We start from the raw sequence: 23220 nt of genomic DNA on the forward strand, positions 1-23220 counted from the left end.
ACTCCCTGGTGGAGTTTGCACTGGGAACAGTGTTCATGTTTGCCCTTGCCACGCAGACTCTGCCTGATCGGCAGAGTTCCAAAGTTGTGACTTGGTGTGGGGCAAGTCCCTCCTGCCCTGGGGGAGCTGTTGGATCAGCTGGCGCAGGGGCTACAATTGTTTGCGATGCCACGCTGGACAAGGCTCCTTTGTATTGGTTACCTGTCTGTTTCGGCGGTGGTTGTCCGGCATATACTTGACCGGATTGTTGGTCTGTGGATCCAAGTTCTAAGAAGTCCTTAATGGATATCCCCTTTCAGGGGGATCGCCTGTTTGGCGCTTCTCTGGATGACATTATATGAGGGTCTCACGGGGGGCAGAATGCTTTTGTTCCACAGGCTAACAAGGGTACGGGCCTTCGTCGCAGATGGGGTACCTCCCTTTCGGCTCACAAACAGTTTCTTCATCCCTCTGGGACAGTCGATGTGGCGAAGTCCTTCAAGACTTCCTCGGATGGTTCCAAACTACCCTAGTCTGGCGAACAAGAGATAGTTGATTTTTTCCAGACCTGCGGACAAGGCCTACTCAACCTGAAGGTGCGTCCTCACCCATCTAGGGGGTGGGGAATCGTCCTTGCTGGTTCTCGGACCTGCGGCTTGCCCGGATCCCAGGCAGCTGGGTTCAGGAGGTCATGCGATCCAGTTGCAAGATCGAGTTTCCATCCGTTTTTTCCCAGTGAGGTTTTCCCTTCCAATGTATGTCTGTCCCCGGATGGCTTGGAGGCGCTTAGTGGGGCAGTTCAGGCTCTGGTTCAACAAGCTGGACCTACTGGCCCTTTGATGGTTCAGTGCGGTTTAAAAATTCAAGATGGTATCGGTTTGCACAATGGTGGCTTTCCTACATCAGGGGGATTCCTGGCCCCCATAGTCGTCAAGCTGCCTACCTTCACATTCTGTTATGTTCGAGACACCTACGGGTTCTCAGTTTTTTTGCCATTGGGAAGTTTCTGTTATCGGGTTGTGGCGTTACCCCTTGGTCGCTTCTTCTCCTCGGGTCTTCACACAGGTGTTGGCTCCAGTCCTGGTGCTTTTGTGGCAGTGGGGCATATCGGTCCTGGTTTCCTGGCCGAACTGCTTCTCCATATGGAGTCCCCTACGGTGCTGTCAACAAAGTTGGAAGTCACCATGAGAACTCTGAAGGAGTTCAGGTGGATTTGGAACCTTCTAAAATCATTCCTGTTCCCTTCCATGAGACTGGACTATCTGGGCCTGACTTTGGACTCATCCTCAGTCAGGGTGCTTCTCCCTCCGGGGAATTCCAGACTGCGCATGGTCCTCCCTTCGGACCTGCATGCAAATTCTGGGGCTGATGGTGTCGTCTTTCAGACAGTCCCTTTCGCTCACTCCCTCTCGGGTATCCCCCAGAAGGCATTCCTTCTCGAATGGGACTAGAATCCAAACTCTCTGGACTTGCGGTTCTGGTTGAGCAGGGTAGCCAGGGAGTCTAGATCTGGACTCCTTCCTCCCCTTTTTACTGGACAAATGTCACCACGGATGCAAGCCTGTCCGGATGGTGTGGAGTCCTCGACAGGTTCTCTGCTTCGGGAGTATGGTCCCTGGAGGATCCAGGTTACTGATTACTGTCCTGGAGCTGAGAGTGATCTGGCTTTGCCTAGTTCACTGGATTGGGCATCTGCAGCTGCTTGGTGCACGCTCAATCGCCTACGCCTTGACCGTGGCTTATGTCATTCACCAAGGGGGCTCCAACGGTGTCCTTGCAGACTTGGAAGTGACCATTCTTCCTTGGGCAGAGCTTCTTGACCTGCTTTCTCTGCTGTTCCCTTTCCAGGTGTGGAAAAATTGGCAGGGGGATTGCCTCAGTCGACAGGCCTTGGATGCAGGGGAATGGTCCTCATCTGGAGGTGTTCCAGCAGTTGTGCCTTTGTTGGGGGCACTCCGGACGTGGATCTGTTGGCATCCCATCTACAGGATTGTGCAGGGTTGTGACCCGCTCCCAGGACCCTCTGGCGGGTGCAATGGTGGCACCATGGGTTCTGTCATAGGCAAGAACGTTCGCTATGTTCAACATTAACGATGCTGAGAAGTTTGGCATGGTCACCTGAGCAAGGCTGATGCTGGCATGGTCACCTGTGCAAGGCTGACGCCGGCATGGTCGTGTGAAAGTGCTCACGGATGAGCCAAGGTCAGTATCAGCTGCTGTCTGCCTTTCCTCTTCTCAAATTGCTGCCAAGAATCCTTCGCTGGATCAAGGTGGAAGGGATTTTGGTCATTCTCGTGGCTCCGGACTGGCCTCGCCAAGCTGGTCAGGCTAGCCGCTGACGTTCCTTGGAGAATTCCTCCAGGGCCAATCTCCCATCCGGCTTTGTGGTCACTAGCTTGCTGGCTTGCCTGTTGAAAGCCAGGTGTTGAAGGACAGAAGATTATCTGCTTCAGTGATTCCCACCCTGCTTAAAGTGTGGGCAGCGTCTTCTAGGATGTTTTTTTTTTTTTTTAATCATACAAAAAAGTTGTATATTGCGCAATGTGAGTCTCCTTGGGCTCCACCTCGCTCTTACTTGGTGGCCTGGATCTTGGCTTCCTTCAACGGAGAGTTGATAAAAAGTTGTCCTTGAGTACTGTCAAGGGTCAGATTTTGGCTTTGGCAATTTTCTTTCAAAGGCCGTTGGCCACCTGTTTCCTGGTGTGTAACTTCTTCCAGGGGTGCAACACTTGGTTCTTCCGGTGCGACCCCTGTCACCTACTGGTGACCTTGATTTGGTGCAGTCGGTTCTTCAAGACCCTCCGTTTGTGAGTATCGAGGGTATCCCCTGCCTAACTTATTACAGAAGGTAGCCTTCTTGGTTGCTGTCACTCTGCACGCATGGTGTTGGCACTGGCAAAATTGTCCTGTCGTTATCCCTATATGTTGGGTCATGGGGCCAAGTGGTACTTAGTCCGGATCCGTCCTTCCCTCCGAAGGTGGTTTCTCATGTTAACCTGCACGTGGATATTCTATTACCATCTTGTGTCCTAAGCCCCCATATCCTAAGGAATGTGCGTTGTATACTCTGGATAGAGTTTGGGCACTCAAGGTGTACTTGGCGACCACTGAGTCTTTTTTTAACTCGGGTACGCTCTCTGTACTCGCGAATGGCCAAAGAACAGGGCTGCCTGCATCTGCTGTGACTATTTCCAGATGGATTGAACAGTTGCTGGTGCAGGCTTATTCAGTTAAGGGTCAGGTCCAAACTTTCCCTGGTTCAGCGCATTCTACTCGGGTGTGTGGTGCTTCCTGGTCCTTTTGCCATACAGGCATCTGTGCTTTAGGTTGCAAGACGGCTACCTGGTCATCTGTTCACTCCTTTACCAAATTTTATGAGGTGGATGTGCTGGCGTCTGCAGATGACTCTTTTTGGCCTCATAATTTTTGCTGGCTGCTGTTTGGAGGGCTTTTGACCTTCCTTGAGGGTGTTTACTGTTTTTCAGGTGGGCCTCATCTTTTGTTCTGATGAGTCCTATGTTGCCTGATAATAAAAAGGTAAGTCAGTGTGATAGTCGTAAATGTCGTCAAAGAAATGACAGGCCAACTGCTTATCACACTATAAAAATTGGACTTTTAAGGCTGTGGAAAAGTCTGTAGTAATCAACACTTAGTTCATAAAAAAAGCATAATGCTTTATTGAAAAAATAACAACATATCAATACACATAAAATATTAAAACCATAGTTGTAAGCATGTGCAAGGTGACAATAATCCAAAGCATCAACCAAAATGTGGAGACAGTATAATGTGACTTGATAAGTCCTACATGTTTCGCCGAGGCTGAAAAGCTCTCATATTGGCTTCTTCAGGGACTGTGTACTGGAGTCACAACACTGTTTCTAGATGCTATACAAACAGAAAAATAAGAGGAAAATTATACATGCAATAATAGCATCAAGACTACTATACATAATTAAATACATAATCCCCCTATCATCTGTAGACAGACTGTCACGTCATGCTTACCATTTGATGTAAATCACAGAGCATGCCAAATGTACATCCAGGTCCCAGCACGAGGGAGGTAAAACCAGGGATGTAGTCCCAGCGCCATGGGGGCAGGTAGATCCAGTATCTGATGCACAGCAAGCACTGGACCGAGTCCACAGTGCGTGGGGATTGTTGCCCAAAGTATGGAACGCCAAGGGGAAATATATGGCAATACCTAATGGTTTGCAACAATAAGGGGAAACAAAAGCCCCTATAAGTGATCCTATTGGGTAAGGTACATGTAGTTAATATGCAAACCTCTGCCATATATGGCTTTTACGGGGCTCCAGAACCCAGAAGGAGGAATAACCCAATGAGAGGAGGCAAGGAGAAATGATTAAATGCAGAGGTAAGGAGATGGTGCCCTAATTCATACAATCCCAAATGTGAATTCACTGGGAGAAGATGAAAATGGTAGATATCACCACAAAGCCCATGCAGAAAAAGAACATTCAAAGACAAGGCATGCATGCAGTGTACAGCGTAGTTGCACCCACTAGATTGTGCCATAAAGAACCTATGTACCCCTTCATAAATTCTGAAAAAATCCAGCGAAGTTAGTACCTGTTAAGGTGGAGTCACTGTAGGGTGTAGCCCTGCCTGAAGGGATCCTGGCGTAAAAGTCCAGCGTGCAGAGGGAGTTGAATGCTGGCTTCCTGCCTCACCACCGACTAATTGTAGACCAGTCCCACCGAAAATGACAGGGCCGAGACCCGGCGCCCATGCGTCACTTCCTTTGGGGGCGCCATATTGTGGCTAGTGCACTCCTGCGTGAACTGCAGTGTCCTGCAGGCACCTCGGAAGCAGCCACACAGAAAACCTGCCACTTATTTGCTGGCGGGCTTGGGGTATATAAGGGGAGGAAAAGATGTGGGTACCAACCCAAACCCCAGCTGGGTGCCCGAATGCATGCCAAATTAATGGGTAACCTCCACAGGAAAGATACTATACTGCCACCCAGGGGCCAGCATGAGACATGCTCTGTAAAATACATGAATGACAACTACAACAATTAATCCTTGCAAAATAACCCTAAAAAACAAATATATATCATAGTAACAAGAGTATTCATAGATGTAAATACATACAGCAATTAGTAGTCCTATATTGCCTGGTCGGCTATGTTTAGCCTTGGGAACTTGTTCTTTTCTTCTGTTCCCACCCCTCATTTTATGTCACTGCTTTGGGATGCCCCTACTGATATGGATCAGAGAACTGTGTCCGTCAATGAACAATAGAGAAAACTGGATTTTTGACTTACCATAATATCCTTTTCTCTTAAGTTCATTGACGGACGCAGTACCCACCCCTCTATTTTGAGTTGGGTTGGTATTACTTCCTGACACTACTTTGATACAAAACGGGCATCCTATGCAGGAAGATAGAGGGTGTACCCTCTGGGACTGCCCATAGGCGTAGCCAGAACTTTTTTTCTGCCTAGTGTCCTACTCCTGTAGGGGGCAGTATAACCCTACTAATATGGGTTAGAGAACTGTGTCCATCAATGAACTTAGGAGAAAAGGATTTTACGGTAGAGTACACAAAGCTAATATGTTACCAAATGTTTTTTTTTTTTTTTTGTAAAATACAAAATATGAGTTTGTGCAGAGTAAAAAGTTACCTAATTTGTCTAGCCTTAAAACTTGCTGTACCCATGAAGCTGCAGCAAACTTCAGTACCCAAAATTTTCCGTTAACCATAACTAATGGTTCTAGAATTTATTGCTGATAGTTCCATGTGCATGTACAAATAGGGTGGTGGTTACGCACATTGTTTTTTTTTTTTTTTCATATTTTTTATTTGTTACTTTTACATTTTTAATAATTGCCCATCCAGTGCTGACAGGGAATAACCGATCCAGACCAGGAAGGGACATAGTACACATCACTTCCTGGTACTTTTATCGGAAGGTTCCACTGATTGTGGAAATTAATAGCCTGCTGTATCACTTCCACTTTAAAGTCAGCAGTTGGCTTGACAAGAGTATACACACCCCCAGCTGCTATAGCAGCCAGAATTGTGTTATCATTGCTGTTTATAAACAAAATTGAAACCGAACATACTGTGTACACACACACACATGCACATACAAATGTACTCTATATACACTTTCAGCAACTGTTTAGTTACTTAAATAAAAAACATAAGCACCCAGCTCTTTTTTGTCTGCTTGTGAGTGACTCATTAGCTCTATCTTCATCCTAACTTGTCCTTTAATATGGCAACCCCTAATTTAGTTATTGGGGGTTGTAGTTTTAAAACATTCTCATGGTTCATCTAAGTAGGCAATGATAAAGCAGCTGCAGTCTAATTACTGCATAACTGATTTTTGTTGTTTTAACTGCTAAGGCGCAAAGAACTATATGGAGCATATATCTATCTATCTATCTATCTATCTATCTATCTATCTATCTATCTATCTATCTATCTATCTATCTATCTATCTATCTATCTATCTATCTATCTATCTATCTATCTATCTATCTATCTATCTATCTATCTATCTATCTATCTACAGTATCTCACAAAAGTGAGTACACCCCTCACATATTTTTAAATCTTTTATTATATATTTTCATGTGACAACACTGAAGAAATGACACTTTGCTACAATGTAAAGTAGTGAGTGTACAGCTTAACAGTGTAAATTTGCGGTCCCCTCAAAATAACTCAACACACAGCCATTGATGTCTAAACCGCTGGAAACAAAAGGGAGTACACCCCTAAGTGGAAATGCCCTAATTGGGCCCAGTTAGCCATTTTCCCTCCCAGGTCTCATGCGACTCATTTGTGTTGCAAGGTCTCGGGCGTGAATGGGGAGCAGGTGTCTTAAATTTGGTGCTATCACTCTCACTCTCTCATACTGGTAACTGGAAGTTCAACATGGCACCTCATGGCAAAAAAAAAAAAAAAAAAACACTCTGATCGGAAAAAAAAGAATGGTTGCTCTACATAAAGACAGCCTAGGCTATAAGAAGATTGCCAAGACCCTGAAACTGAGCTGCAGCACAGTGGCTAAGACCATGCAGTGCTTTAACATGACAGGTTCTATTTAGAACATGCCTTGCCATGGTCAACCAAAGAAGTTAAGTGCAGGTGCTGAGGGTCATATCCAGAGGCTGTATTTGGGTAAGAGATGTATGAGTGCTGCCAGCATTGCTGCAGAGATTAAAGGGATGGGAGGTCAGCCTAGTAGTGCTCTATTTGTGCTCAGAGCATACGCAGCAAACTGCATCAAATCGGTCTGCATGTCTGTCATTCCAGAAGGAAGCCACTTCTAAAGATGATGCACAAGAAAGCCCGCAAACAGTTTGCTGAAGACGAGCAGACTAAGGACATGGATTTACTGGAACCATGTTCTGTGGTCTTATGAGACCAAGATAAACATATTTGGTTCAGATGGTGTCAAGCATGTGGGGCGGTAACCGGGTGAGGAGTATAAAGACAAATGTGTCTTACCTACGGTCAAGTATGGTGGTGGGAGTGTCATTATCTGGGGCTGCAGGAGTGCTGCCGGCATTAGGGAGCTACAGTTCTTTGAGAAAACCAGGAATGCCAGCGTACTGTGACATACTGAAGCAGAGCATGATCCCCTCCCTTCGGAGACTGGGTCGCAGTGCAGTATGCCAACATAACGACCCCAAACACACCTCCAAGACGACCACTGCCTGGCTAAAGAAGCTAAGGCTAAAGGTGATGGAGTGGCCAAGCATGTCTCCAGACCTAACCCCTATTGAGCATCTGTGGGGCATCCTCAAGCGGAAGGTGGAGGAGCGCAAGGTCTCTAACAACCACCAGATCTGTGATATCTTCATGGAGGAGTGGAAGAGGACTCCAGTGGCAACCTGTGAAGCTCCGGTGAACTCCAAGCAAAAGAGGGTTAAGGCAGTGCTGGAAAATGATGGTGGCCACACAAAATATTGGCACTTTGGGTCCAATTTGGACATTCACATCAGTTAGGGGTGTACTCAGTTTTGTTGCCAGTGGTTTAAACACAAATGGCTGTGTGTTGTCATTTTGAGAGGACAGCAAATTTACACTCTTATACAAGCTGTACACTCTTAACATTGTAGCAAAGTGTAATTTCTTCTGTGTTGTCAAATGAAAAGATAAAATAAAATATTTATAAAATGTGAGGGGTATACTCACTTTTGCAAGCTACTCTATGTGTCTATCTATGAGAGAGGGAATAGCAGAACAGCACAACAAAAAAGATTGCAAACATAATTCACTCTTGTGCATTGTAGTATATCTTAATTTTCCTTGATTGTGTGCTGTTATGACAGTCATGATATTCACAGTAAGGTTATTTATTTATTTATTTTTTTTATTAGTTACATCTGCATTTGTTGTAAATTCAATTTATAATACCACAATGTGTTATGTAGAAAATGATGCATACTGGCTCAAAATCAAAAGCAACAAACTGTATTGTTTTATCATGGTATCCTTTAAATATTTATATTAATTACTAATTAAATTGTTGCCCAATGTTTCAGCAATTTTCTTAGGTTCATACCGATTGCCTTATGAAGACATTAAAAAAAACATATTAGAAATTGATGAAACACAACTTTCAGAATCCATGGTTCAGGTAAGGCTTCTTAGAGTAGAAATTCCTTGTCGATCAAATGGCAACAAACTTAAATTGCTGATAACACGTAGGCTTGCAGTACCTGCAGTTTTATGATGTGTCTTCAGATCCATTCATATTTGCCCTAAGAGGACCCTGAATTATACATCTAGGATGTATACAGAGCCTCACATTTCCTCCATGAAAAATAACCTGAATTCCCCCTCCATTTTCTATAACCTTTTAAGCTCCCACTGCTTTTATCGTTCAAAAACTTTTAAAAATGTTGTACCCATGGTGTATGGTTGCAAACTGAAAAGTGAATTCCATGGAAACGTTGGGGCTACTCCAGGTACCAATGTGCAGCCAGATGTGACTCTTTTACCCTTCACCTTAATGACCATCTTTACTTAAGTAGATAAATGGAAGAAAAAAGTCCAAATTGCCTACTAGCTCCATAGTGCCGTGAAGGGATCTCCAAAGATATAGCACAGACAGACCCAAGTCAAATTACTATTCTGTTTATTTTCCTGTGTGTAAGAGACAGTTTTTTTTTTTTCTTTATTGTAAGTGTTTCTGGATACATAAAAAAAAAAATATATATATATATATATATATATATATATATATATATATATATATATATATATAGATAGACCATTGCATATTCTGTTTAAATCATGTATGCATTTAATTTTATTTATCTATTTATTTTCATGTTTTATTTCCTCCATATTTACTAAACTAGAATTTAATAAAGCACATGCCTGAACAAACCCAACTGTCTGCATTGGCCAAACTCAAAGATGAATATCGCAGCCTGTCCGAACCAGAGCAGTTTGGTGTTGTGGTGAGTGATTATTATTAACTATATTTTTAAGATAACTTTGGTCTGTATTATACAATTAAAAATAAATGGATTAAAAAATTGCATTTGTGGCTCGATCAAGCTGAATAAGTTTAGTCGAGGATGAAGGAGATGTAAATCCACTCCAAAGCTAGACAGCTTTATATAGCTATGAGATAAAAAGGTGTTGAGAAATACAGAATTTTCTGTGCTAATTCCCATAAATGGTTTTCAGATAAAAGGTCACAGTGGATAGAATTACGTACAGTTGTATTTCTGAAATTATGTCATTATGACTGGGAAGATGTATAAAAGTAAGATTTAATAAATTAGCCTTGATGAAAATTATGCTTTCTTGCTTCCCCACTACTTTTTGTGCAGCATATTACTTATATGTCCATGTGACTCAATGTACTGTTATTGTGATACATGCAGTTTCTATATCTACTTATATAATGATTTTGTATTTTCAAATCATATTGTGGTAGTCTTGCGCCACATGTGATCCATATTTGTGGTTCACAGTAGCTTCTCAGAGGGCACTAAGCTTTTCAGTATCAGTGTACCTTAACACCTGTTACATGGCATGCTTCTCCAAAGCAGAAATTCAGATGAGGCCTAAATTACCATTTTCTCTGTCGCTCATTGACAGACGTAGTCCTCCTTGATTAATATCAACTCGGGTTATACTGCCCTCTACAGGAGTAGGACTAGACAGGAAAGAAAATGTTCTGGCCACACCTTAGGGGCAGTCCCAGAGGGTATATCCTCTCTCTCTCTGCTACAGCAAATCAGTTTTTTTCTGTCAAGTTAGGAGTAATGACCTAAGTTCCTTGCTGGGATCTTTGGTCCTGGCAAGATTTTTTTAGGCAGCTTTTCTTCTCCAGTGTTCCTGTGAGATCTTCAAGCAAGTACGCTGAAACTGGGCGACGGGCTGGATGTTGAGATCCAGTGGTCACCCCAGTTCAGCCTACGAGCGCGTGTAGGCCATAGCTCCGCGCTGGGTCGGCCGCGACATAGTCCCACTGGACGGGGACTGACCCTGCGAGTTAAACGTCTCGCCTGGACGCCAATGACCAGTTGCAAACTGAGTCACGGCGTCCGTATTGGTCGACTGCCCCCCCACCCCGGTGGAGAGGGGTTCTGTCAGGAGTTGGCGCCCGCCTGGTTCCGGTATGGTGAGTAGAATGTTCCCCCTCTCCCCCTGTCGGGTTTGTTGGTGGACGCGGGCCCCTCTCTGGGATGGTCGGACACTCAGTTTCTGGGTCCCCCCTCTATCCTATAACCGGTCACAGATCCCCCAATTTGAGTGTGATTTTGTGAATAAGAAACCAGGAGGCTTGTTTTGGGAGCTGACTATCTAAAGTCACTATATGACTGTAAGGGTGACTGAAGTCAGTGGCAAACTACTAAAAGGCATTACTATTGAGGTATAGAGGTATCCTACCTGTCATAGTGTGTATACAGGCCGATGCCTGAGTTACTGCATCCGCAGGTCGCCATCCCTCCAGAAAGCCGGTCACTTCCACAGCCTCCCGCAGCGCACACTCGCGCAGGCCGCACAGGCCGAGGACACCTCCGGCAGGCCGCACAGGCCGAGGACACCTCCGGCAGGCCGCACAGGCCGAGGACACCTCCGGCAGGCCGAGGACACCTCCCGCAGGCCGCACAGGCCGAGTGCACACCTCCTGCAGGCCGCTGCTAGCTTGCAAGCCGCCGCTATCCTACACAGGCCGCCGCCATTTTCCTGCAGATCGCACGGGGCCTCCATATTGGCGTAGCCTCGTGTCTCTAGCATGGGGGCGGCCATGTTTGAGGTGACCAAACACCTCGAGGAGCTATGGGGAGGCGCCGGAAGGCGTGTTAAGGGGCGGAGCCGCCTCCTTTTACCCAGGAAAGCAAGCCAAAGACTTCCTGTCTGTAACAGACAGTGCTGGAACAGGTTGTATTGAAACTTCTGAGCATCAAGTGGTGAGCCTTGGGGTCTCTCTCTCTCTCTCTGTAGGGGTCCAAAAGCAGGTAACACTGAGGGGCGCTGCTGCGCTGGGGGACTAAAGAAAAAAAAAAGAAAAAGTTTTATTTTTTTGATTGCAATTATTTTTTTCTGGCAAGTGTCTTGTATAATCATGGACCCTGCCACACATGTATCCCCACCTGATCCCCTTGAGGTGGCCTCAGGACCCTCCAGTTCACAGAGTATTGATGCATTATCAGCAGTTTTGGAGTCTTTGGTATCCCGGGTGGAGAGGGCCTGTCAGGGACGGGGGTCAAGAAAGCGACCCCCGCCTACCCCTATTTCATCTGATACTTCAGAGTCAGATTCTGAGATGGTCATTGCAGCTGCAGGTCCCTCTGCATGAGCTGTTGTCTCAGGTAATGCTCCCTCAGATAGTGAGGAGGACGGTTCTACCTCCGCCATAGCACAAGAAGAAGCATTGGTGGACGCACTAGTTGTGTCTGTCCGGGAAACCTTGAGACTTGAGGTTACACCGGCAGAGGTAACCGAGATGGAAATTCCCTTTGGTACTTGTAAACCTACCAAGACGGCAAAGGTTTTTCCCTTACCCAAATGTTTTGGTAATAAAATTAAAGAGGAATGGGATCATCCGAAACGAATCCTTACTATTTCCAAACGCATTGCTAGACGCTATCCGTTTGAGGAATCCCTCATTAAAAAATGGACGGTACCACCAGTGGTGGATCCACCGATTTCCAGACTAAATAAAGCCACTGTTATCCGTTGGAGGACGCTCTGTCCTTTAAGGATCCGGTGGATCGAAAAGTGGAAGCGGAATCCCGCACTGTTTTTTCCCTGATAGGGTCAACCTTTAGACCAGTGGTTGCCATTGGTTTAGTTTCACAAACATTGACAGAATGGGCAAAATTGTTGCGCCATGACTTAAAGGGGAGAAGTATTCCCCAGGCAGCGTCTGATTTGATGGAGCAAATTATACAGGGATTACAGTTCGTCTGTGACACAGCCCTGGATGCCACTCCCTTGTTAGCGCATGCATCGATGTCAGCAGTAGTCCTCAGACGTGTGCTGTGGTTAAAGTGTTGGTCGGCGGATCAAGGTTCCAAGAAAGCTTTGGCTAATCTCCCTTTTCAGGGGGATCGCCTATTTTGGGCCACCCTAGATGAGATCATAAAGAATGTCACTGGGGGCAAGAGCACTTTTTTGCCACAGACTGCTAAAGCTAAAGGACCTCGTAACAGGCGAGGACCTTTCTTTTCCGCTCATAAGAGGTTCGTTCGCTCCGCTGGGGCGAGCGTGAAGGGCAAAGCCCCTTCAGGAGGTTTCAAAAGGCGCTGGTCGGGTAAACAAAAGGCCGACTCAGCCAAACCTGAAGATAAGGCTAATACAGCCTGAAGGTGCGCCCCCACCCAGCTCAGGGGTGGGGGAACGTCTTCACCGGTGTTCAGATTCAGGGCTTTCCTGAATCCCGGACTAAGGGGTTCAGGAGATCATATGATCAGGATACAAGATCGAGTGTCGATCACTTCTACCGGTGCGATTCTTCCCTTCCAACATTCATATGCTACAGGGAGCGGTAGTTTCCGTTCCTTGAGCAGAACGTTTTCTTTACCTTTTCCAAAGATCATTCCCAGTTCCCTCCAGGAATCGGATCCGGTTGAGCGAGCGGACCAAGGAGTCTCTGGTCCGGTGACTTCAGTCTCTAATGCTCAGCCAGGAGAAGTCATCACTTCCGATAGGAATTTAGTTTCTGATAAATGTGTGGGAACTGAGAGCAATCAGACTTTGTCTGATTGCCTGGACCAAGCAGCTCTAGGGCAGCCCGGTTCGGATCCAGTCAGACAATATCATGGTGATGACTTAGGTCGATCACCAAGGATTTCACCACCTGTGTCTTCAGTAGGGCATCCCGCAGGTGGATCTGTTGGCATTTCGGCTCAACAGGAAGGTGCAGAGGTTGGTGACTCGTGCCCGCGATCCGCTAGCGGACGCAGCAGACGCGCTGAACGTCCCGTAGGGGCAGTATCAGCTACTATATGTCTTCCCCCCTCTCAAGTCACTGCTGAGATTTCTCCGCAGGATAGAGATGGAGGGAACTCCAGTTATCCTGGAAATTCCGGGCTGGCCTCGTCAAGCCGAGTACGCCGACTTGGGCAGGCTAGTCGCAGACGCTCCTTGGAGACTTCTTCTCAGGGAGGATCTGCGGTCTTCCATCGTGCTTTACAGTCGCTGGTTTTAACGGCCTGGCCATTGAGACCCAGGTACTGAAGGACAGGGGCTTGTCAGCTTCAGTTATTCCTACTCTAATTAAAGCAAGGAAAGCGACTTCTAGCAAAGTCTATTATCGCACATGGAAGGCTTATATTGCGTGGTGTGAATCTTTGGGATTTCCCCCACGTACCTATTTGGTGACCCGAATTTTGGCTTTTCTGCAAAAGGGGGTTGAGCAGAAACTATCCTTGAGCACCATCAAGGATCAAGTTTCAGCGTTAGCAATCTTCTTTCAGAAGCCTTTGGCTACTCATTCCTTGGTGCGGAATGTCATCCAGGGGGTGCGACACTTGGCTCCGCCAGTGCGCGCCCCCTTACCACCCTGGGATCTTAATTTGGTTTTGTCGGTTCTGCAGAAACCTCCATTTGAAAATATCAGGGAGATTCCCTTGCTTACATTATCCCAGAAGGTGGCCTTCTTGGTGGCCATTACTTCTGCACGCAGGGTGTCAGAACTGGCTGCATTATCATGCCATTCCCCATATCTAGTGGTTCATAGGGATAAGGTAGTAATTCATCCGAAGCCATCCTTTCTTCCTAAGGTGGTTTCAGACTTTCATCTGAATCAAGATATTGTGCTACCTTCCTTGTGTCCTAAGCCCAATCATCCTCGGGAATGTGCGTTGCATTCCTTGGATGTAGTTCGGGCAATCAGGGTATACCTGAAGACTACGGAATCGTTCCGTGAAACGGATTCACTTTTTGTGATCACGGATGGCCCCAGAAAGGGCTTGCCTGCATCTGCTGCGACTATCTCCAAATGGATTAGACAGACGGTGGTACAGGCTTATTCTATTAAGGGTCAGAATCCTCCGTTCCCTGTTAAGGTGCACTCCACTCGAGCGCTCAGTACTTCCTGGGCCTACCGCCATCAGGCGTCAGTGGTCCAGGTGTGCAAGGCGGCTACCTGGTCGTCGGTTCATACCTTTACAAAATTTTATAAAGTTGATGTGATGGCATCGGCGGATGCCTCATTTGGCCGCAAGGTTTTGCAGGCCACAATTTGAGGAGACCGGTGGTCTACCTCGGGGTTTTTTTTTTTTTTTCCGTTGGATTTTCAGTTGAGTCTCATCCTTTGATGAGCCTTTAAAACTTCTAGTTGGCACCGGTTGGGCCTTCTAGATTTGATTTTGATTTCCATTATCCCACCCCTCATTTGTGGCACTGCTTTGGGACGTCCCAAGTTGATATTAATCAAGGAGGACTACGTCTGTCAATGAGCGACAGAGAAAAATGGATTTTTGTAAGATCTTACCGTAAAATCCTTTTCTCTTAAGCTCATTGACAGACGTAGTACCCGCCCCTCTGTTTTCTGAGTTGGGTTGGGTTAAATTCTCTAAACACTGCTTTGTGACATAACTGATTTGCTGTAGCAGAGAGAGAGAGGATATACCCTCTGGGACTGTCCCTAAGGTGTGGCCAGAACATTTTCTTTCCTGTCTAGTCCTACTCCTGTAGAGGGCAGTATAACCCGAGTTGATATTAATCAAGGAGGACTATGTCTGTCAATGAGCTTAAGAGAAAAGGATTTTACGGTAAGATCTTACAAAAATCAATTTTAGTCAAAAATTAGTATGAGCTGTATGATTTATTTTATAGAGTACCAACTCTAATGTACAATTGGTAGATTGTACATTAGAGTGGAGCTTAACATTTAACTAAATGCATAACATTTTTTTTTCCTCTTTTTTTGATGGACAGAGCTCTTCATCATCTTGACCGTATGGTTATACTGCCCCCTACAAGAGTAGGACACTAGGCAGAGAAAAAGCTTGAACGTGTCTGAGGGTATACTCCCACTTCCTTCTATAGGCATTGTGTTTTTTTCTGCCTAGTCAGGAGTAAGGACCTAGTTTATTGCTGGGAATTTCTGGCCCTGGCAATTTCTTTCCTTTTACATGGAATTTTTTCCTCCTTATATTATTTTGTTCCTGTGAGAGCTCCAATCAAGTGCTGGACTTGGTGACAAACTGGATAGTATAGATCCTATACTATCTGGGCTGGGCTGTGAGTTAAACGTCTCGCGTGGACACATAAGAACTGACTTCGTCCTGACTCACAGTGTTTCCTTCTGGCCAACAGCACCCACATTACTATGGAGCAGTGTCCTGTCTGGAGGGATGCCCACCCTGTTCCTGGTGTGGTAAGCAGCTGTCCCCCCACTACCCCTGGAGGGTTTAGGGGTTGACGTGGGCCCCTACCTGGGATGGTCGGACCCCCCGGTTCCCATTCTCCTCCCGCCCCAGGGGACATCCCTGCCCTAGTCACCACCCCTGGGGGTTGGTGACTAGGGCAGGGAGGGATGCCCCCTGGGCTCCCTGCGGTGGTTGTTTGGCTGGGGGAGCAGATGTTTTAACATCCATGGGGTACGCGCTTCACATGGCTGTGTTTGGCGTTTTGCGACCTACTCGCTGGAAACTGTGATGCTGCCCCTGTGCGGGTGTCTGATGCCACTGCCTCCTGCTTGGGCTTCTGGGTGGCCGGCATCGCTGAGGCTCACAGCTGGGAGCTTTAAAAAATTTGAGCAACGACCTGCGCCCTATTAGGCCTTGCGGCCAAGTCGGGCGTCGTCATTGGGGGGGGTCACCTCAGTGTGTGTAGCTGAAGCCCCCACTCTTTTTTTGTTGGCACCTGCTTGGCTAAGGATCCCTGCAAATGTGGCTGGGCCTCCACAAAAAATCATAGGCCATGTGGTTAGCTTGGCACCTCCCTTGGAAGGGATAGTGCTGTGGGGGCGCTTTATTTTTTTAATGACAGCCTTGCCGCTATATTGTGTGGGGTACTATATTGTGTGGGGTACCTGCCCTGTTTTAGTGAGGGTACCCTGCCTGCACTTAATGGGGCTATGTCCTATTATGTCCTCTATGGAGGGCTCGGAGGGTGACCCCCTTGTTTTTTTTTTTGCAGGGTCCAATAGGGGATCCATTGTTTGCTCTTGACTGGCGACCTCTTTACGGGATTGCAGTCGACGGCCTCCCCTGATTGTTTTTCGGGGAGAGCTTTGTATATAGCTTCCCTACTGTGTCTGCGTCCACGCACCCTGAGTGCTCAGATAGTGAGGATGATTCCTCTGCTCCTCTAACTGCACTTAAATAGGTGCTGGTGGATGCACTGTTTGTGTCAGTGTGTGAAACCTTAAAAATGGAGGTTGTGGCTACTGCCTCGTCGGAGGCACTTGTTTCTTTTGGCACCCACAGGCCCTGCAAAGCTGCAAGGGTGTTCCTGTTTCCACTTACCATGACAACATCGTCACAAAACAGTGGGGTTTTCCAAAATGCAATGGTTGCTAAGCATTTTTGCTTGTGGTATCCTCATGAGGAATAACTGTGTTACAGGTGGATGGTTCCATCTGTATTGGACTTGATTGTTTCCAGGTCAAATTGAGCTACCTTCATTCCCGTTGAGGAGTCTTCGGCCTTTAGAGGTCCAGCCAATAAGAGGACGTAGGCTCTGGACCACCATATGTGGCTTTGGCGTGACTCGCGTCCGGACATGCCCCCCCGGAAGAATCTGTTTGTAACAAGAACTTTATGGTAGTTACAAGGCATGAATGTAAAAAACCTGCAGACAATGTACAAGATGAACACGTCCCTACAATGTTATTAAAAAGGACCTTTCCTTTTCATTCTGCAAGTGTTGTCATTTTCTAAAAAATGCAATTCAATACGGCTACCTGGAGCTGTTTTTGTACACAGAATGTGTACTGACCACACTCTAGAAACATTATTTCCTGCTTGTGTGATTGGCTCACCAATATTCCCAGAAGTCTGCACTAAGATACAAGTCAGATTTCTGTCATCTCCTGCAACAAAAATGTAATTTCTCTATTGTTCATTGACCAATTTGTTTGTGCCTAGTTTAGGAGTAGGACATAATTACAGGCTGAGACTTAGGTCTTAGCTTGTTTTTTTTTTTTTTTTTTTTTTATTTTAAAGTGAACCTTTTGTTAAAATTTACATTTTTTTTTAGCTTGTTATGTTCCTGAGAGAACTGCAATCAACAGCCAGACTGGGTATCAGACTGGATATCCTAGATCCTTAAGGTCTCCCAGTCCAGCCAGCGAGTGTGTGCAGGTTATAGCCCTGTGCTAGGCCTCACCACGACAGAGCCCACAGTGGACGGGGGCTGGCCTGCGAGTGAAACATCTTGTCGGTGGCCTGAGTTGCAGCGTGCTCCTTGGCGGTTAGCACCCCCACCCCGAGTGGAGAGGTAGTCTGTCGGAGTGGCGCCCACCAGATTGTCGTTGATATGATGAGTAGTGTCCCCCCCCATAGCTCTTGTGGTCTTGGGATGGACGTAGGCCCCTCCTTGGGATGGTCGGACCCTGGAGTTTCCTTCCATTTCCTCCAGCCCCTCTAACAATCAAGGTGGTTTTTTGGCCCCAACCTACCCCCATGCCCCGGGGGGGGGGGGGGGATGTGGTTGTTGCTGACCAGGCTGTCCGGATTTGAGCAATTTGACCATTGGGCTCCCTGCGGTGGTTATAGGATTGGGGGGAGCGCATGTTTCTTCATCCACGGGTCTGCACCGCACGTGTCTGGGTCGGATCGATAATTTAGTCTGTGGCATTGCAGCCTACTCGGATATCTGGGTGCCTGACCGAGATGAGATGCCTGATTAAGCTGACCGACCGATGCCTAACACGGCTGGATCGGGCCAAAAATTGAGGTCACGGCTTGCGGCCTACTCGAAGGCAGATGGAGCTGGCTGTCTGAGTGACTGATCAAGCTGTCTGGGCGACTGACCAGGCTGTCCGATCTCCTAACCAAGCTGTCTGAGCTGCTGATCAAATGACCGGATCGGGCCTCAAATTTTGTGTGCATCTTTGTGGCCTACTCACGCCTGGCTGTCCGAGCTGCTGTTTGAGCTGCTGACTTAGCTGACCGAGCTGCTAACCAGATTGTTTGAGCTGCTGAGGGGTCGGTAGAGCAGCGGATGGGGGTGCTCGGCCTGAGCGTCTGCATCTCGGCGGGCCCCCTCTTCCCTTTATAGGGGGCTATGTCCTTTAATGCCATTTATGGTGGGCAACCCTTAGGTCTAATGAGGGTCGTTTTGTGGAACTTTAGCCGGTGTCTCCTCCCCTGCTTGTTATGTTCTCAGGGTGAGCTTAGCATATAGCGACTCAACTGGGTCCACGCTCTTCGGGTGCTCTGCGGTGAGGACAACTCCTTTTTTTTTACCGCACATGCGCATGCAAGGGCGCTGGTGGATGCAGTGATTGTATTATTGCAGAAAATGTTTAACATGGGGGGGTGGCGGTTCCCTCGGGGCCCGCAGATCCCGTAAAAGCGACAAAGGTACTCCCTTTTCCCCCCTACTGTGACAAAATTGTTGTGAGTCAGTGGAGTTGTTCTAAATGCAATAATGATAACCACACATGGTGTGGCTAAAAGGCTGGTCTGCGGGCCAGGCTTCTAAAAAGGCTCTATCAGATCTCTGCCTATTTGGGTCTTTGTTGGATGAACTGATCAAAGGACTCGCAGGAGGGGAGAGTACTCTTCTTCCTCTAACCGCGGCCCCTTTGTGCCTTTGGCACGCAGGAGGAAGTACCTAAGCCATTTAGGTCATCTGGGGGTTCCAAGAAGACGTGGTCGGGTATGCAGAGAACAGGCCCCTCCAGATCTGCGGACAAATCTCTGTCTGCATGAAGGGACACCCTCCCCCGTATCTGGGGTGGGGTGAAGTCTTTGTTTTCTGTCCGGAAACCAGGGACCTCCTTGATTAAGGAAAAATGGGCCCATGAGCTGATCCGATTAGGTTACAAGATCAAATTCAGGTCCCGACCGTCGGATAGATTTTTCCTGTCCAATCTATGCCTATCTTCAGATTGGTTAAGGGATCTACAAGAGGGGTTACAAGATCTGCTGTCGCAAAGGGTGATTGTGCCAGTTCCCTCTCGGGAACACTTTTGAGGGTTCTATTCAAACCTGTTTACTGTTCCCAGGAAAGAAGGGAAAGTGCATCCAATGCTGGACCTTAAGGCTCTGAATCGCTTTGTGCGGGTACAGAGGTTTTGAATGGAGGCCATTCACACGGTAGTGACGTTCCTACACCAAAGGGTCTTTTTGGTCTCTATCAATTTCGAGGACGCATATCTGCACATCCCTATTGATGCTGGACACCAGCGTTTTCTTCGCTTCGCTGGAGGAAACATCAATATGTGGCGTAACCCTTTGGTCTTGCCTCCGCCCCCAGGGTCTTCGCCAACGTGTTGGCACTGGTATTGGCATTATTGTGACAGCGGGGGATTGCAGTACTAGGGTACCTGGACTATCACCTCTTAAGAACAGACTCCCACTCAGTTCTGGTGGGCGATCTGTCTATAACTGTAAACTCTACAAGAGTTCTGTTGGACTATCAATTTCAGAAAATCTGCTCTGGTCCCAGCCTCCATAATGGTTTATCTGGACAAACCCACATAATAGACGGTACCCTTATTTTTTACATCAAGGGTGTTTCTTCCTCCGGAAAAGCTGAAAAATTTGCAGAGAGCGATTTGGTTGCGGCCTTGCATGCAAGCTCTAGGCCTGATGGTGTTTACCTTTGGGGCAGTTTACCTTTGGGGCAGTTCCCTTTGCTCAGTTCCACACCAGACCTCTGCAAAGGGGTATTGTCAAGTGGAACACAAATTCAAAATCTTTGGACAATCTGATTTGGTTGAGTCAAAATGCTAGAAGTGCTCCTCTGTGGTGGCTCCGTTCCTTGGCCCTTCTTTCCATTGTATTGGACTGTGGTATCCATGAATGCCAGACTGTCCGGCTGGGGGGGGGGAGGGCAGTACTTGGAAAGCTGCGTGTCTAGGGCACCTGCCGATCAATATTCTGGAGCTCAGAGCAATAAAGCTTTTGCTTTGAGTCACTGGACAAATCGTCTGCAGGGTTGTCCAGTTCAGATCCGGACAAAACATATATCAACAGGTAAGTGGGGTCATAACATACACTTTTATAATTTCACAATTTAAAGTAGTAGGCGCATGAGGTCCCTTGCAACTAAAGTGTGGATTGTTTAAAAAGGACTAGCAATCACACATTTGTGGACTATCTGAATTTGAGAATTACATAATGTATTGTCATTTACTATGGGAAACAATGTTTTATGAATTTATTGATCGGGTGTAATTACATAGTGTTGATGAGATGTGTACAGGTGGGATGTGTATATGCTTAATCTGGTATATCATACATTTGATGTGAGTTTTGTCTTTAAATTGTTATTAGAAGGGTGGGTTTAAAAACACTACACCATTTATTGATTTATTTCTCTTGCTAAGGAATATTTTTCAAGCTAAGTGCCTACTGCTCAGATATTACAGCTAGGTAGGGACAGCATAAAATGATCTCATTATCTGAGATGTGTTTTCATCCATAGCAATTGATGTAAATTGTGGGAACTGGGAGTTAATGAACAGAGGACATATATGCTGTGTTTTTTTTAAGAACTGATTTAATTTAAGTGTATCTTTTGTCTATTGTTTTTTTTTATTTGATTGATTTTTATTTTTTTATTTATTGATCCCTTTTGGGGGTCTGAATCATGTCAGTATTGGCCTGATTAAGTTCCCAAATCACCCCTAAAGCAACTGATCACTTCTAATAGTGGTCTATTGTGTGATATTATCGCCAAGAGTATATCACATTTGTAGTGATGTTTTTTCTGCGTAGAGATGCAGGACAGAGCTCTTTCAGGTCTTTTGTGTCTTGTCACAACAACCAGACTTGCAAGAAAGTGTATGTCATGTTTGCTTTCCTGCAAGTTATAATGCTTTGCCAATATACTGTATATCTAAGATTGTACAACTTTAAGCAAATTGTGACACCCAATTCTCCATATTGACAATGTAATGATGGCCAATGATTTTATGTAGGTGTGTGTATAACAGAAAGTTGTATAGGTCCATGTTAGCTGTATGTTAAAATGTTTTTAATGTTTTTTTTTTTTTTTTGGTGAGTTTTCATCTCAGCTAAGTTTTGTTTCAGGGCTTTTAATTTTGTTGTGGATAAATTGCTTTGATAGAGAACAAACATTTTCAATGTGAAGTGAGATGAGTTCTGCATGAAGTTGTCCTTCATGATTATTTCCCATGCTAAAGGATTTCTGTTTTGTTGGTCCCTCTAGAAGCAAATGGTTTAAAGCAGCAAATTATTATATAGCTATTTCATAAAATATATTCCTTTCTTTAATCAGATGAGCAGTGTGAAGAAGCTCATTCCACGTCTCAACGCAATTCTATTTCGCCTTCAAATTGAAGAGCAAGTAAACAACATCAAACCAGATATTATGGCTGTCAGTGAAGCATGCGAGGAGATAAAGAAAAGCAGGAGCTTTGCTAAACTGCTGGAGATAGTGTTACTCATAGGAAACTACATGAATGCTGGATCCCGCAATGGGCAAACCTTTGGATTTAACCTCAGCTCTCTTTGCAAAGTGAGTAATTTTACTATTAAACACACTATATATATATATATATATATATATATATATATATATATATATATATATATATATATATATATAAACAAAAGAGAAAAAATATAGTCGTCTGGGCAAATGTGCTTGTGAGGTGTGCATGTTAAAGATGTTCACTACTGAGACCAATGTGGGCTATCTTTTTGTTAGTGACAATCTTGCAGCTATAACAGTATGAAGAAGAAAGTATGGAGTTGCACAAGAGAAGGCCATATTTCAAATATTATGCCAAAAAATGCATGAGCTGGGGTAGGGGAAAAGGAAATGTGGGTGACAGAAGCAAAGGAATGAAAAGTTTCTTTCCAGAAGAGGGACATTACTGAGCAGTTCCAATAGATATAATATAAGGATATATTTTGTCCAACAGACCTTATTAATGAAATGTTTAATACGGTACAGTGTTGCATGTTTTAGTAAATTCCAGATATTCTACATTCATTGGCCTTCCTCTATTTAAGTTCCTACTCATTTCCTTATAGAATGTTAACTGGTTAGTCTAACGAGAATAGTTTTCAAAAATCCTTGTTTTGTGTGCCATATGATAACATGTTTGCTTACACAATGTTTTGCATATAGTTTCCTACCAGCCCTTCACATACTTTACATACTATCAGTGTTCGGCTAACTGGTCCTGTAGTATCCTGACATATGTCTCTCAACCCTTTCTGGGAATATTGGTACCGCATTTGATTTACATCAATCAGTTGCTATCATTCTTTCACTAAAGTGTCATTGAACATAAGAAATAGCATCCTGCCTACTAAGCTACCTAAGGAGTTGTAAGCCATCCTGTCCTGGCAATTTATTTACATTGTTTTGTATTTATTTTCTATACTCTTTGCACCTCAGTTTTTGTTTTTGGCTATTGAATCCTCTGTTTTTCTATCGTTCATTGACAGACGCAGTTCTCTCTGATTCATATCAGTAGGGTAATACTGACCCATACAAGAGTAGGACACTAGGCAGAAAAAAGTTCTGGCTACGCCTATGGGCAATCCCGGAGGGTACACCCTCTCTCTTGCTGCATAGGATGTCAGTTTTTTTTCTGCCTAGTCAGGAGTAAGGACCTAGTTCCTT

At 45.6% G+C, this 23220-nt stretch overlaps 1 protein-coding gene across 1 annotated transcript in view; it reads left to right on the forward strand.

Annotated features, from left to right (window-relative positions):
• DIAPH3 (diaphanous related formin 3) overlaps positions 1-23220 on the forward strand; it is a 1357913-nt gene that overhangs the window by 766587 nt on the left and 568106 nt on the right. Inside the window, exons 19-21 of the mRNA XM_082245041.1 lie at positions 8511-8605; positions 9333-9434; positions 21862-22101. Of these exons, the coding sequence (XP_082101167.1) occupies positions 8511-8605; positions 9333-9434; positions 21862-22101 (437 nt within the window). The remainder of the gene's footprint in view (positions 1-8510; positions 8606-9332; positions 9435-21861; positions 22102-23220) is intronic.

Source organism: Pelophylax lessonae, assembly GCF_965119305.1.
Source record: "Pelophylax lessonae genome assembly, chromosome: 2".
Taxonomy (NCBI): domain Eukaryota; kingdom Metazoa; phylum Chordata; class Amphibia; order Anura; family Ranidae; genus Pelophylax; species Pelophylax lessonae.